Raw genomic sequence first — 16161 nt, 5'->3', positions numbered from 1 at the left:
GTCTTTCTAACCTTTAATACAGTTATAGTCAAACAGTTGGGTTTATTTATCTAAAATAGGAATATATTAGCAAAATTCAGGTAAGTTTATAGGATCCTTTTATCGCCTTGATATTAAATAGTGAAAAATAACTTAGATTCACTTTATTTTATATTGCTTGATAACATTTTGAAATCCTTAAAGCCAATTAAAGGAGATAAATTTCAAAATGCCTAAAGAAAAAGCATAAAATATTCTGCTAGGAACAAGAGCTGATTTTCTTTAGCTGTTCTGGGTGGCGTCAGTGTTAGGGTTGTTGGTTATGGCGTGCTAAGAACGACACTCATCAGGCCCTCAGTGAGGACTTGCTGGTCAGGAAGTGTGGGAGCATTCCTTTGTCACTGTTGTACAAAACACCCAAAGAATGGAGCAAGTGGTGGCTGGTCACGTTCTGTCTGCAGTCAGAAGCAAAGGGAAATCAATGCTTTCTCCTTTTCCTCCTTTCATTAGGACTCTAGCCCAGGAGGTGTGTCATTCACACCCAGTGTGGGTCTTCCCAGAAATGCCCTAATACACTCACCAGGCTATGGGTCCAAGGTGACCCCAAAGACTAGCCATTACAGTGGGTTACAGGCGTTTACACAAACACGCCAAATGTACAGCAGTCCTAATTTTACAGATAAAGAAATCTGAGCCAAGAAAAAAAGTGGTTTTCTGAATTCATGAAGGTAGTAGATAGAACCACCCCAAACTGGGGCCTAATGTTGCTCCATGAGTAAACTATTAAAAATTGATGAAAATTACATGAAAAAAAATTATGTAGTGTGCCATCTTTTTTTTCAGTTTGACTTGGTTCACATTCAGGAAGTGGGACAATCTAGCCAGATTAAAACAAAAATTAAAAATTAAATCAACAACTAAGTATATCCTAATCTCAGGATAGGACTAGGTATTTAAAGAATAAATATTTTTGTAAAGTGGAGAGACAGACCTTTTATCCAGAAAATGACATGACACATTTTTCTTCCTCTTTACAACCCACTGGAGTGAGCAGATTTTTTTTTTTTTTTTTTTTTGGTTTGGTAAAGTCTTAAACCTTTAGAGGAAAAGGAAAAAAACAGAAAAAAATATTTTGCAAGTTACAAAGTCAAGGGAAGTGGCTATTTAATGTTTGTGCATAAAGAGAAATGCTGAGAAACAACTTAGTTACCTTGGGAAAGATGCCAAATGTCTAAGAATTTGGCAGCTTCTGAACATGTGTGAGAAGGTGGAGCTAAAAAGAGAGCTGAGGGAAGGGCTATTTTAAGAGCTTGTGAAGACCCGGTCCCTCTCTGCCTCTCTCTGGATGGCTGTCACACCTACCTCTCACCCAGCGCGAGTTTCGCTTTCTGGAGAAGTTTCTAGGACACTAGGCACAATGGAATGAACAATAACTAAAAATTTGCATAGACTTGGGAACCCTGAAACAACAGAAAAGGCAGCCCAAAGGGAACAAAGGAAATCTCCCATGACAGTGACACCTGAACCACACAGTCCAACTGCCCAGCTTCACCTTCCAAAGCAGACCACAATCAACAAGTCTAGGACTTACTTATACTCCGCATTTCCGGGAGACATGAGCAACCAAGTGTCATCAGACACCCAAAAAATGACAAGGGAGACAACCAAATAAGCTGATGAATAAACATACTGCTGAGGAAGGAAAGGCCACGCAAGAACATAGTAATAGTTTCAGAGAGATAACAGAAAGCATAACATTTGTGAAAACGAACAGAGGCTCTTAGTGCTTACAAAACACACCACCAGCAATGAAAGGCACAGAAGGTTTATAAAAGAAGGCGGAGGGCATTTCATTAAAAAGGAGAACAGACGACTCAGCCCCAGGAAACACAACTGAAGAAAATTTCCCAGAACAAAAAAGTACAAGAGATTCCAGACTGAATACACCCACACAGTTCCCCATGCAAGACCACAAGGCATGACACTGTGAAATGTCAGAGCGGCAGGGACCTGTAAGGGACAGGATGATCCCTGAGCCTCAGGAAAGGAAAAACAAATCTCAGGAAGGTGAGAAAGAGATGGCAGCTGAGGCTAGAAATCCTTCTGAAAATGTGTGTTGATCTGTATGCTGTGATTACCGTTGGTTAGTAAAGGAACTGCTTTGGGCCCAAAGCAGAGCTATAGGGGAACTGGGAAAAAGAAGAGCAGAGTCGGAGAGAAGCCATGTAGCCCTGCCAGAGACGGACACAAAAACTTTAGCTGGTAAGCCATAGCCACGTGGTGATACATAGATTAATAGAAGTGGGTTAAATTATTATGTAAGAGTTAGCCAATGGTTCAAGCAGTGGTTTAAATAATATAGGTCAAGCAGTGGTTTAAATAATATGGTTTCTGTTGATTATTTCAGTTCTGGGCGGCCAGAACAAACAAGCAGCCCCAAGAGCAAAAATGGCAAGAGAAACAATGGCAGGAGCTGGCAGGAGCATTTAAAGCTCCCAGTCCCTTTCCTGCCTCTGTCTAGGTGGATGCTACCTATTGCTCTATGAAGAAATTTTTTTTAAATTATTTGCGGGAATGGGCTATAATGGAGAACAGCCCTTGACAAGCAGACATTCAAATGACTGAGACAAAATGAAAGCATTTTCAGACACTTAAAGTCTCAAAAATTGGTTGTTATCCGTGTACCTTTTCATTAAAAGCTACTTCACTCACAAGTGGCTTCTGGACATAAAGCAATGAAAGAAAAACCAACCTACAGTCCACAACCCCAGACAATTTAGCCAACAAAGAGGACTCTGAGAGAGACATACGTGGATCTACATAGGAAGGAGAAAAAGATTAAGATCTCCTGGGTAAACTGGGAGCATGGGGGGTCACAGGAGAGGGGAAGGAAAGGGGGAGGAAGGGAGGGAGCAGAGAAAATGGATAGCTCAATAAAAACAATTTAAAAGTTTCAGTTGCGTAAGTATATAGAGTTTGTACATGAAAAAAAGCCAGTTAATGCAATATGATATCTCAATGCAGTAACAGGTTGAACTTAAAAACATTAGACAACAGAGGAAGACTAAACCAGGAGATGCCGCTCTAGAGCGGAAGGAGCGGCAGAATGGTGGTGAAAGAATGAAACACAGAGCCGGTAAGAAAGCCCTGGGGCAACCAGAGGGATGCAATACCGAGCTGCCAGGTCCCAAGGAAACACCGATATCCCAAAATCCAAAAGGCAGCGCATATGTCCAGAAATCACAGTCTGGGTTTAGCTGAAGCTGGACTATAGAAGGATTTCTGACCCTTAGATAAAAACCAGCCATGCTTCAGGAACTTCTGAAACATGTCCCCATGGGCCAAACAGAGTTTCTTCCTTTGCCTCTTGTAGAAGGGACATATGGCCGGCTCTCCATGGACATAGTCCCGTGGTTGCCTATCAGAGCACCTACCCTGATTATTCACAACTACCTGCTGTAGCTTTCCGGGGCCCTTCTCACTTCCCCAGGCCTCTCTCTTCCCAGATACCCATCAGTTCTCCATATAAGGACAAATTTTTTCCTTCTGCCCCCCCCCCCCAAATTCTAATATCTCCATTACCACCCCCAGGCTCCCAGCCCCCACCACCCCACCCCCTATTGTGTATTTTTTCTACTCTTTCTATTCCCTGCTATTCTTCCATCCCTCACAAACAGCCCAGGACCATGTTCAGTGTCTTTTTTTTTTCTCTCTGCTCTGGACTCTTCCAGATGCCTCTGGATATTTTCTCTCTCTTATCCACAATAAAAATCTTCTCTTAATGGAGCAGCCATTTACTGGACCCCTCCATCCACTAACCACTGTGAATTCTGGGAAAAACAAAAGGCTACACAAAAAAGAAACAAGACAAAGCTATAAGCAATGTGTAGACAATAGAGATAGGTAAGTGCTGACAATGGTCCCCATATTATTATAATCTGTCAGCAGGGTAAATGGTGAAAAGTTTTCATGTGGAGGGGTGGAGTGGTTTTAAGGTCAGAAGACAGTAAAATCCTCATTTTTCATCGCAGGACATCATGATTGATAATCACAAGGCTGCCACTGTATAGTAGTAAAATGAAGGTCTAGAAGGAAATTTTGAAAATAGCTACTTTCAACCATTTAAACAAAGTCTCTCCTGAGCAGTTAATGCCAGGAGTGTGCGTGAACAGTTGTTTCTATGATACCGTGTACAGAAGAACGATCTGATTCTTCAAATTGAGTGTAGAGTTTATAATATTTATGATTTTAGGTGTGGGACTAAAATGCTGAGAATGGATTTCAATTTCCCCTGTGCGATGAGGAAGAGAAGACAAAACAATGCATGGTCTCACGTGCGTAAGTCCCACTGATTCCAGACTGGGTCAAGCATCTCTGAAGCTCCTCCGCATCCACCTCACCATCCTGCAAAAAAAATTAACATATCGATGTGGGTTTTAATGTATAGTGGTACCAAAAAACATCAAAAGCTTCACTGGATGCTGCTCTAAGGCCATTAAGAAATACTAATTTTCAAAATGGTATAAACCACAAAATTCACAAGGTAAATATTGCCAGCCAAGGCACACCATGGACCCTGTAACCTGGTGAACCTATTCCCTGCGTCTTAGATGCAGAACAAAGCTCTTGTCTTCTCATGGTCAAAACAATGCAAAAATGCTTAGTTATTTTACTCATGGCTATCCTTGCCTGATAGCATCTCGATGCTCCTTTCACAGCCCCATTGCTGTACCTGGAGGGTGCTTGCCAAATTAAAAATTCCATAATTATCCTTAAAACTATGGTTGAAGACAAACTGGCATATTTTTAAGAGTGAGGCTTCCTTAAAAAAAAGTATTTCTCCTCTATCCAACCTTCCTTTCTCCCAATCATCTAGTTTCCCCAAGTTCCCCCCATTCTCCCCTTCTTACTTTTCTCTCCCCATCTCCCCTTACCCCCGTCCCACCCCACCCCCAAGTTCCCAATCTTTTGCCCGGCAATCTTCCCATACCCAGGATAACAACTATATGTTTTTCTTTGGGTTCACCTTCTTATTTAGCTTCTTTAGGATCCCAGATTATAGACTCAATGACCATTATTTGTGGATAGAAACCAATTATGAGTAAGTACATCCCATGGTCCTCTTTTTGGGTCTGGGATATCTCACTCAGGATCGTGTTTTCTATTTCCATCCATTTGCATGCAAAATTCGAGAAGTCATTGTTTTTTACCGCTGAGTAGTACTCTAATGTGTGTATATTCCACACTTTCTTCATCCATTCTTCTATTGAAGGACATCTAGGTTGTTTCCAGGTTCTGGCTATAACAAATAATGCTGCTATGAACATAGTTGAACATAACTTAATTAAGGGAGCCATCTTAGGGTTGGCAAGAGACTTGAACCTAGAGGGGCTCTCAGGTGCCCAGGGCGATGTCCCCAGTTAGCTCCTTGGGCAGCTGAGGATAGGGAACCTGAAATGACCCTATCCTATAGCCATACTGATGAATATCTTGCATATCACCATAGAACCTTCATCTGGCGATGGATGGAGATAGAGACAGAGACCCACACTGGAGCATCAGACTGAGCTCCCAAGGTCCCAATGAGGAGCAGAAGGAGGGAGAACTTGAGCAAGGAAGTCAGGTCCACGAGGGGTGCACCCACCCACTGAGACAGTGGGGCTGATGTATTGGGAGCTCACCAAGGCCAGCTGGACTGTGACTGAAAAAGCATGGGATAAAACCGGACTCTTTGAACATGGCGGACAATGAGGGCTGATGAGAAGCCAAGACAATGGCACTGGGTTTTGATCCTACTTCATGTTCTGGCTTTGTGGGAGCCTAGCCAGTTTGAATGTTCACCTTCCTAGACCAGGATGGAGGTGGGAGGACTTTGGACTTTCCACAGGGCAGGGAACCCTGACTGCACTTCGGACTGGAGAGGGCGGGGGAGAGGAGTGGGGGGAGGAGGAGAAGAGTGGGAGGAGGGGGAGGGAAATGGGAGGCTGGGAGGAGGCGGGAATTTCTTTTTTTTTTTTTTCTTTCAATAAAAAAAAGTATTTCTCCAATAACATGGACATCAGAAGGTCTTTCTGTCACGTTCCGCTCAGGTAAACACTACCAATAACTGTCTATCCTGAAGAAACCGTGCCAAGGCAATATTATGTTTCAAGAAACATAAATTATGAATAGCTGCTTGATGCATTGCAAGCAGAAATAAGAAGTAAGAACTGAGGGGGTCCCTGTAGGTGTCAGGCAGAGAGGTAAACCCACAAAAAGATAAGAATAAAAACCCGGTGCAGATTAACTTGTCAATCTGGATCATAGTTTGGGTAGTCCAATAACAGGTGGTTTATTCCCAATGTACTGAAGCCCACTATAATTTGGTAATATATATCTCAGTGTAATACAATCCCTCTTGCACAAGGAAGCGTAATTGCATAGAAACTCAGCTGAGCTGAGGGTACCTGTCATTTCATTTCTTCCAAGATGGGTTCTAGAGATAGGCTACCTGCATTAACTTAAGGACCTAAGGGCCTGGCCTGGTCTTGGTCATTTGGACTTTTAGCTGCCTCTGGCTCTAGTTGTGGGAGCTTCAGGAAGCCTCTGGCTATAAGGGTCATTGAGATTACTAGCCACTCTGGTCTTGGTTGTAAGAGCTCTATATGGCCTAAGCCAACAGGCTGTTAATCACTTTCAAATCTCAGCTTTCTGGACGGAAGAACAGGTTTTTCATCTTTCCCACTGGAAAAGACAATCCTGTGTGCATAGCATTCCTGATTTCTCTGGAGATCTGTGGGCTCAACAACCTTCCTGCTGTGCTCCCAACAAAAAGCCTCTATACCCAAATCTGACAGCTCTACAGTCAGGACAGGGCCTTGAAAGTCCAAACACCAGGTGTGGTCAACTACTGCACACCGAAGAATTTTCTGTAGCCTCTTCCCCTCCTTTGGATTTTTAAAAGCTGTCCTCACACACACTGACAATAACAATTGTTTGTCTCTTTAACTCGCAAGTGGGAAAATACCATTCTTCCCACTAACAAATCAGCGTGCAATATTCAGGCAGCACAAGGACACACAGAATTCAGTGAACAGGAAACACAGCTTTAAAACCGTCCAGAAAAAAAAATGTGAATATATGGAAAATTTTCACCACTGTAATTAAAATCATAAGAAATAAATCCTATGCAGTTGAATGTTTTCTGTCCCAGCACCATCCCCTCTTGTAACTTTCACACACAAGTACACCTACCCCCACAGAGTAGGTTATTAAATAGTAAATATGTAATATAATTACATATTGTTCATGCTTCTAAACAGAGAAGACAAACTTTGTAGGGCATGGAGTTACTTTAGTAGCAAACCTGGTTGAAAAAGAAACCTAGAAAAAAGCATTGTGAATTTCAGCTAAAGAACTTCAAACGTGTGTGAGGGTCTTATCTGCTCTGTGGAGTGAACATTAGGAAACAGGTCTGATTAAATAAGCCTGAACTTAGTCTACCGCACACCACAGTTGAACTGTTCGTTCTATGCACAATGGCCCCTGCTTTCTTCACTACTGCTCTGCATAGATAGAGTGTGTACCAAAAGGAGTCTGTGCTTTAGAATTAGGAACATGCACCCTGCCTATGAAAAGCCACTGCTTCACCCATTGAAAACTCAGAAATCTTGTCTGTTAACTTCGTCAACACATTTGACATTTTATTTTCTGTAAGTTTTACTTCACTTTGAGATGGGGATCTTCTTCTTATGCTGCCCAGGCTAGGCTCAAATTCCTGGGCATGCTGGTCATCCTAGGCCAGCCTGCTGGGCAGCTGGGACTGCCAGCAATCTCCTGCACCTTGACGACAACAGGAGCAGATGTAGATTCTTCATCTTACGAAGCTTTTGGAGAAATAGAAGAAAAGCCCTTTACGTACACAATCCTGTCTTTCAAATTTACGTTTTTCCACCCAATTATCTCCTTAAAACATGCAAATTTAACCATGACAAATTAATCGGTCTATATTTTACTGTTTTACAAACGTAAAGTCATCAGACAGGCTGAACAGGCTCTGTACATGTAAGCAGAGTCGGCAAGGAAGTGAGGCAAATGAGAGAGAGCTGTGTGTAAGTACAGGGTCAGACCCTGTCTTAAAAGCTGAGAAAAATGAGCTTTTGCTCATCACACTGTTCTTAAGCCACTTTAATTTAAAAAAATTAAGGCTTCATTTGTTTTTATTACTAGTTTAAAAAAAATACTTTTAAGTTGTGCATTCAAGACAAATGACTTAAAAATACAGCAACAACTAAAGGTTACACCAGAAGTTTACATTAGGTGACCTTCTATGGCAACTAAGAAGAGTGTTGATGAGAGAAAGGGTGTATTTAATTCTCTTACGAAATACTTAAGCTAGATGCAAGTCTAGCTCTCTGAGTTCAAGACCACCAGGAATATATAGTGAGACCCTGTTTTAAAAAAAGTAAATTAAAAAAATAAAGCAATGACAATACAAGTTCATTGTTTCATAAAGGAAATCTAGGGCTGAGTGCAAGGTTATGTGGTGACTTAACTGTACCATCAACCTCTGCATTCCTCACATTCTCCACCCAAAAGTCTATCTCAAGTGTATTGTGCCCAAGCCACAGATGGCCGCTCTACCTTCAAATCTCGTCTCCTTTCCAGGTAGGAATAATGAGCCAAAAATAGCCAAGGCTGTCTTCTAACAAGGTCTTTAAAAAGTATTGTCATGTTTCAGTTTTGTATTTTGTAATGGTGTGTGGAGCATACATGAATGTCAGAAGACAACTTTTGGAAGGGAGTCTGCCCTCTCTCCTCCCATGTGCGTCCCAGGGTTTGAACTCAGGTCATCAGGGACTTTTTGATCTTGCCAGTCCCCCAGCAAGGCTTTATTTGGAAAAGCATTCCAAAGAAATTCTATCCGCATGGCTGTTTTTATCTCACAGAAAATGGATATTTTCTGTAGCCCTGAGTTTCCAGCTTCTAGTACAGACTGAAAGGGACGTTGTCCAGGGGGCTTGAGTGGCCCATCACGGGTCACGTGTAGTAATTCTGTACAAAGCCTCTGTTCTTAGAAAAACAACGGGGCCTAAACGGCACTCAAGTGAAGCACAGAATGTAAGATGCTGGTGGTGCTCTATGAAATGCTACCTACTTCAGTTCATTCTCCACTGCTATTAAAGACAGGATGGTTATAGACCGGAGCTAGCACCAAGGGAGAATTTCTCCTTGTCTTCAGTCCAACAAGCGGATTTTCAGAGCACGGTTCTCTTTCATATCGCTAATCCCTTCCATCATCAACCCTCTCCTGGGAACAACTGCAATTTACAAGTCACCATCTGATAGCCTGCCTCAATTTAGACGTAGTTTTCTACTTGAGATTCTACCCTATAGTCTTGATGCACCATCCTATTATAGTCTATAGACACAATCATAAATTCTTCACCCCAATAATAATTGAATATATGAACATACAGCAAAAAAATGTTTGCCTGTCTAATATACATTAAGACCATGGGTTCACATACAACTCTCTCTCTCCATCCCTCCCTCTATCTCTTTCTCTCACTCCCTCTTCCTCTCTCTTCTACTGAATTGGAATATGAAATACCACTACTATCATCATTGTCTTAGTTAGGGGTACTATTACTATGTCTGTGATGAAACACCATGACGAGAGCAACTTAGGGGAAAAAATGGTTTATTTGGCTTACACCTCCATTTCACTGTTCATCATCAAGGGAACTCAGAACAAGAACTCAAACAAGGCAGCAACCTGGAGGTAGGGGCTGATGTATTGGCCATGGTGAGCACTGTGCTGCTTACTGACTTCCTCTTCACTTCTTACCCAACTTGCTTTCTTATAAAACCCAGACCCACCAGCCCAAGGATGGCACCACCCACCATAGGCATCCCTATCAATGAATGATGAAGAAAATGTCCTCCAGCCAGATCTTATGGAGGCATTTGTGTTGTAGGAGGCTACTTGTTTGCTCCTGGCAGCTCAGCCCCAAAATAACCACACAGAAATTATATTAATTAAATTACTGTTTGGCCCATTAGCTCTAGCTTCTTATTGGCTAATTCTTACATATTAATTTAACCCATCTCCATTAATTTTTATATCACCATGAGGCTGTTGGCTTACAGGATAAAGTTCCAGCATCTATCTCCAGCAGGGCTACATGGTGTCTCCATTACTCAGCCTCCTTTTTCCCAGCATTCAGTTTAGTTTTCCCCACCTAGCTCTACCCTGCCCTATCAACAGGCCAAGGCAGATTCCTTACACCAATGGTATTCACAGCATAGAGAGGGGAATCCCACACATTTGAAGTTCTTTCTTGTCAAATAACTCTAGCTTGTGACAACCTGACATAAAACTAGCCACACAACTATCTTTGCCATATCCTGAATCCAAGAATTGGGCTTTAGATTTCTTTTATTTATTTTAAATGCTTATTTTTTTAGAAGAACCATACCATTAAATTATGTAGTCCTTTGCCATAACACAGTTCAGTCAGGAATGGACCTCATGTAAGGAAGGTGGAGGCCCATAACATGACAATGGAGCTGAAAGAGTACTATCACCTAGTATGTACTGTGTTTGCGGCGAATGTCTACCAGAGATGAATTGCTAAAGCCTTGGGCCCCAGGCAGACGGAACTAGAGAAGGTAGAAGCTATAGTAAGGTCCTTGGTCACTTAAAGGTGAGTGTGGGCATCTGGTCTCATCCTCTGCTTACTTCTGCCTATTTTCCAGAGCACAATACTATCATCAAGTAAGGCATAACTGTGACTTTATAATTTTTAAGGTCTACTTAAACATACAAAATAAATTATTATAGTATGTTTTATATTGTAGCATTTATTCTCAATGCAAGTCTACCAGAAAACATTTGATTCATTTTTGGCAAAGGCCAAAAGAAGATGAAAGGAAAAATAAAAATTTGGGAATATGATATTTGAAAGAAACAGGCATCTCTTAATATTTTGCATCTCCGTTTAGAGATGTGTTTCTTTGAGCTCACGTATTTGCTGCATCCACAGCACATGGAAGAACGGTGGGTCTTATGACAAATCACCATACAATGTAAGGTAGAAAATTTCTTTATGGCAATATGAAGACAAGACTGGCTTTCTATAATCTGCCTGACAGAATAGAAATTGTAACTTCTCTGTCTGACTAGGCCACAGATTTATGAGTCAGGAAATATGGATGGAAACAAAGACATGTATTTATACAATATAAAGGTGATCATAAATACATGCATGTATCCATACATAAAATACACTTGTGATTTATGCATAATCTATATAGGTCCATCTTTTAATATGCATAAAATCACAATTGTAAATTCTCTAATTCTAAATATTTATTCAGCTTCTCTTTCATACCACATGCAGTCAAAACCAATACAAGTAAGGTTAATACTGTGTGGATTACTTCAGTTCTGTGCCACAATACTACTTAAAAATACAAGAGGCTTTGCTTTCATTCCCAGTTTAAATGGACAGGGTCCATCATGGTCAGGAAGGTATGGTGACTTGGGCTGCATCTATGGAAGAGGAGGTTTTCATATGGCTTGTTATATCATAACAAATCAGGAAATAGAAAGCTTTGTCAGTAGACCTTTGAAGCCCCACTCCGGTGGCCCTATATCTACATCCCAGCAACCTTCAAAGCAGCACCATTAGCTGCAGACCAATTGTACAAACGCATGAGCCTGTGAGGGTACTCACGTTCAAATCGCAGCAGAGGCATACGTTTTTAATTTCACTTCAAATTCTACAGGAGGTTGTGTAAAAAAGTACTTACAAAGAACAAACTGTGTGGCAGAAGTACATTAGCAGCGAGAGCAGTAGCAACGCTTCCCAAAGACTGCAGTCACATACTGTCAGAGCAGCTCGGACGGAAGTCATCGACCTGAATCGGCAGGCCAGAAACCCCTCTGCTGTCATAATAAAGCCAGGTTGCGATACGTACTCAAATTTATTAGAAGCTAACAGTATAGCATGCCATTAAGAAAACATTTGCTTTCATTTTTTTGTATTAAAAAATTGAAGAAGCCTCAACATGATAATTTTGATAATCTTTCTAGAAAACGTGCCATCAACTTAAACCATACATCACCAAAAATGATATAACGGCATCTGTGAGGACACATGCAATTTCTCAGCTGGAATAGATGCAGGACAGTGGCACTGATCTCCGATCACATCCCTTGCCATACGTATGTTTTAACTGAGATACACGTTATTTACATTTAATGGAACTGATGCCAAAGTTGAAAATATGGTACCTGTGAGTAATACGATATGAACACACATCATTCACGCGTGAAACTATCAAGAGCAAAGTCAATAAAGTTAAAAAATGAAGCAATTATGGCTACTCTCATCTTTGATCTCAAGAACAGTATTATTCTACCTGAGTTTAAGACATGAGCTTTCTAGACATTTTAGTGATACACTAAGTAGGAGCAGTTGGTACGTCTCTGAAACAGAAATCATTTATTGACTAGTATTTGGTAAAAGATTTATCACCTCACCTGTCCAGCAACAGCTGTGAAGAAAGACCACATAGAGTCATCAGCAGGGGGGTAGCTGTCAGAGTAGGCCACGTACCCCGGGTAACCACCAGCGAACACATTGGGACCTGGCATCGGATGGCCCATTTGCAGCTGCATCCCTGGGATCTGACCGCCGAAGTTTCCAAACTGTTGAGGGAAAAGATGAGGATGGTAATAAAAAGCTGAGCTATAAAACTTAAGTTAAAAGAAATTATTTATTAGAAATCAACTAAAACCAAAGAAATCTAGTGGCCAAATTTTCCAAACATATCGTCACTAAAGTTTCAACCACAAGATGCTAGAAGGTCTTTATTAAAACAGCTCATCAGCACGCTACTCACGTAACAACAGTAAAAGAAGTCTAAACGATGTTTCATGCCTCTAACGTCTATAAGGGCTGTGCGTGTGAGCAGGTACCCACAGAAGACAGAAGAGAATGTTTGATCACCTGGAGCAGTAGTTACAAATTGCCTGACGTAGATATGGGGAACTGAGCTTGGTCTTTGTATGAGTACTATGTGCTCCTAACCACTGAGCCTTCTTCCTATCCCTATTCTCTAAGAACCTTTAGAACAGTGGTTCTCAACCTTAACGTTGTGTGACTCTTTAATACAGTTCCTCATGTTGTGGTGACCCCAACCATAAAATTGTTCCATTGCTACCTCATAACTGTAACCTTGTTATTGTTGTGATTCATAATGTAAATGTCTATGTTCTATCTGTGGTTTCTGGTTGCCTTAAGCCACTGCCGTGAAAGGGTGGTTTGACCCCCAAAGGAGACAGGACCCACAGGTTGAGAACCAAAGCTTTAAAAGAAGAATGTGTATGACTTTAAGCAAAACTAAAAGCAAATATAAACAGAGTAAAACATAGGGTTTCACCTATAGTAAACTAAGAAATACATTTCTAGGTGTATGCTTAGTTGAAAATCAGATAAGTACAGCCAAACTATGGCCTAAGCATGGGAAATCACAGAGCTGAAGCACTCTCCACTGTAAGAGATGTAATTTTTTTTTTCCAAAAATGTATGGTGACCAGAAGAAAATAACACAATGATTCCAATCAAAGTCCTATTCCAAGCCAGCATGAAAATCTACCATACTGTGAGATATGGAAGTAGTTTGTTCTTTTTGCCTTTGAGGATCCGAAACTTCAAGAATTCCCGAAGGGCCAGGTACTCAAACTCAGTGTGACCACTGAAGCCATCCACGGCTGTGTGCCTATGGAGTCTCCCTTTTCACTTGATACAGCTATGAATGCCTTAGGAAAGCACTTTACTTTGCATTTGTATGAATCCAGAGAAGGAAAACACATTACAGCTGTTTGTTATTCAATTTTGAACAAACTGTCTTGCCCTGCATCTTTGCAGCACAAGCAGAGACTGCCAGATGGCAGAGAGAGGAAAAAATTACAAGAAGGAGGAGGAACAGAGGCTGACTTTGGAACCTGCTATAGAATGTTCAGGCACCTCTGGGCTGCGGTAAAATCTAAGGCATGAAGGACGTGCCAGGACTGTAGGAAATGCACTTGGGAAGGGGATCATGAAGCCCTGAGTCCCAGCTCTAACTTACCAGGTGGAATGAATCATCAGAATTGGCCACAGTGCTTTTAGACCCAACAAATAACAGATGGGTGTGGCTTCAAACTCATTAGTCCCTTATGTCAACACTTTTAAAAATTAACTTATTTTGATTTTATGTCTATGCGTGTTTTTGCCTGCATGTATGCAGGTTTGCCTGCATGTGTGATGCCTAAAGAGGCCAGAAGAGGGCACTGGATCCTCTGGAACTGGAGTTACAGACAGTTGTAAACTGCCTTGTAGGTGCTGGGAATCAAATCTTAATTCCTCTGAAAGAGCGGCCACTGCTCTTAACCTGGGAGCCATTCTCTCCAGCCCTCCCAACACTGCAAATAAACCCAGTTCATGTAGTATTTGTCTAAGCTTGAGTCACCATGTCTGATAGATAGCTTAGGCAAAGAAAACCACTCTACAGAGAGAGACCCCAAGTACAATCCACCAAGGAAAGAGAAAAAGAGGGAAAAAAAAAACCTTTAGAGGTTCTGGGGAAGAAAGGAAAGAAAAAAAAAAAAGCAAAGGGAGATGCCAGAGGTGGCAAGGAGTGCTCCAGTGCTGTCCAATCGGGTGTAAATTTTCCAGTCAACAATACCAACAAATAACCGAATCCAGAACCTAGGACTGGGGGGGGGGGGGATATCCAGTCATTAAGGAGCTTATTAATGGCAGGAGGAAACTCATGTGCTTGAACTTATTCAAGAGGCCTATACATATGCCACCACCATCAATCAAAGAGTTGAGTCAATTTACAGAATTTATTCATACATGAACAAATACAGACTCTCCCAGCAGGGAAGGGATGTTTAGCAAATCTCCTACACTGGCTCTCCGTGGAAGTTCACTGATCAATTTGCCTGATTCTTGGTAACTTGGAGAATGTTTGCGGATGCTTGGTTTACAGCATAAGAAACTGAGGGGAATTCTCTCAACAGTGTCTAAGTCAAACTCGCTCAACACACTATATCTTTGTGGAAAGGATATCAAAAATCTGCCTGAACTCATCCATCTAGTACTCAAGAGAACAACATCCTAAACTAACTGTTGAAATTGGCAAGCGCTGTAACCCTGTCATGCTGCATGTATCATAATCAACACGAACACTTTCCAAAGGAGACTGGAAACTATATCCAGATAACCAACCCCGCCTTGCAGCACAAAGAACTAGCAGACCTCTCACATCCAACAGAAAAGCTGACCTATTTAAACCCTCCTGGCCTGAGATACAATAGATCGTCGGGAATACCCAGATCATCCATCAGTCAAATGCCATAAATTAGAGGATTTAAAATTAGAAAACAGTAACTTCTACACTACACCCGAGAGTCTTTTATGCAGTCTTGTAAAATTGAATAGCTGGACCTTAGCTAGAAATCACTTCCAATTATATCCCGTGGATGGTCCATCTCAGTTTTCCACAGTTCATTCCCTCAACATGAAACACAGTCAAATCAACAAGATCTTCTTTTGGAATTCTCTCCAGAGCTAAAGTGTAAATTAATTGAGCTGATTATGAACAACAATCAGCTGGCAGCACTTCTTTTAGATTTGGAACTTAGGCCAGTACGTTAGAACAGACTTTAGGCACTAGCCAGCTTACCAAGGTTCCAGTGGATGTGTCTGGATTTGGGTTTTTTTGTTGTTGTTCTTTTTGGTTTTGGTTTTTGTTTGTTTGTTTCTTTTTGAGGTTCTACTATGATTAAATAGTCTTGCAAGGATGCTGCCTCACAATCTTGGAAACCTTAGGAAGTTAAGAGAATTGGATCTAGAAAACAAATTGGAATCCTTGCACAACAAAACTGCTTATCTCAAAAAAATTTTTAAAAAAGTTTTTGCCAAAAAATGAACAAACAACAACAACAACAACAAAAACCAATGGACCACTCTTCCCAGCAGCACTGAACACCTTACCAATCTCTAACATCTTGTCCTTAGAAAGGACCTGATTATCTTCCTGAAGAAATTGGTTGATGTGGGAATGATTTCTTATTAATAAAGAAACTGCCTAGGCCCATTTCATAGGCCAACCCTTAGGTAGGCGGAGAAAACAGAACAGGAT

At 41.3% G+C, this 16161-nt stretch overlaps 1 protein-coding gene and 1 pseudogene across 1 annotated transcript in view; one reads left to right on the top strand and one right to left on the bottom strand.

The window, feature by feature from the left end:
- Gca (grancalcin) overlaps positions 1–16161 on the bottom strand; it is a 37203-nt gene that overhangs the window by 13971 nt on the left and 7071 nt on the right. Inside the window, exons 2-3 of the mRNA XM_005346480.3 lie at positions 12509–12676; positions 4314–4383 (exon numbers count right to left, since the gene is read on the bottom strand). Coding sequence (XP_005346537.1) covers positions 4314–4383; positions 12509–12676 — 238 coding nt within the window. The remainder of the gene's footprint in view (positions 1–4313; positions 4384–12508; positions 12677–16161) is intronic.
- LOC113455510 overlaps positions 12898–16161 on the top strand; it is a 6192-nt pseudogene continuing 2928 nt past the window's right edge.

The sequence above is a fragment of the Microtus ochrogaster genome, chromosome 4 (assembly GCF_000317375.1).
Source record: "Microtus ochrogaster isolate Prairie Vole_2 chromosome 4, MicOch1.0, whole genome shotgun sequence".
Classification (NCBI taxonomy): Eukaryota; Metazoa; Chordata; class Mammalia; order Rodentia; family Cricetidae; genus Microtus; species Microtus ochrogaster.
This window is presented reverse-complemented; position numbering and strand designations above follow the sequence as displayed.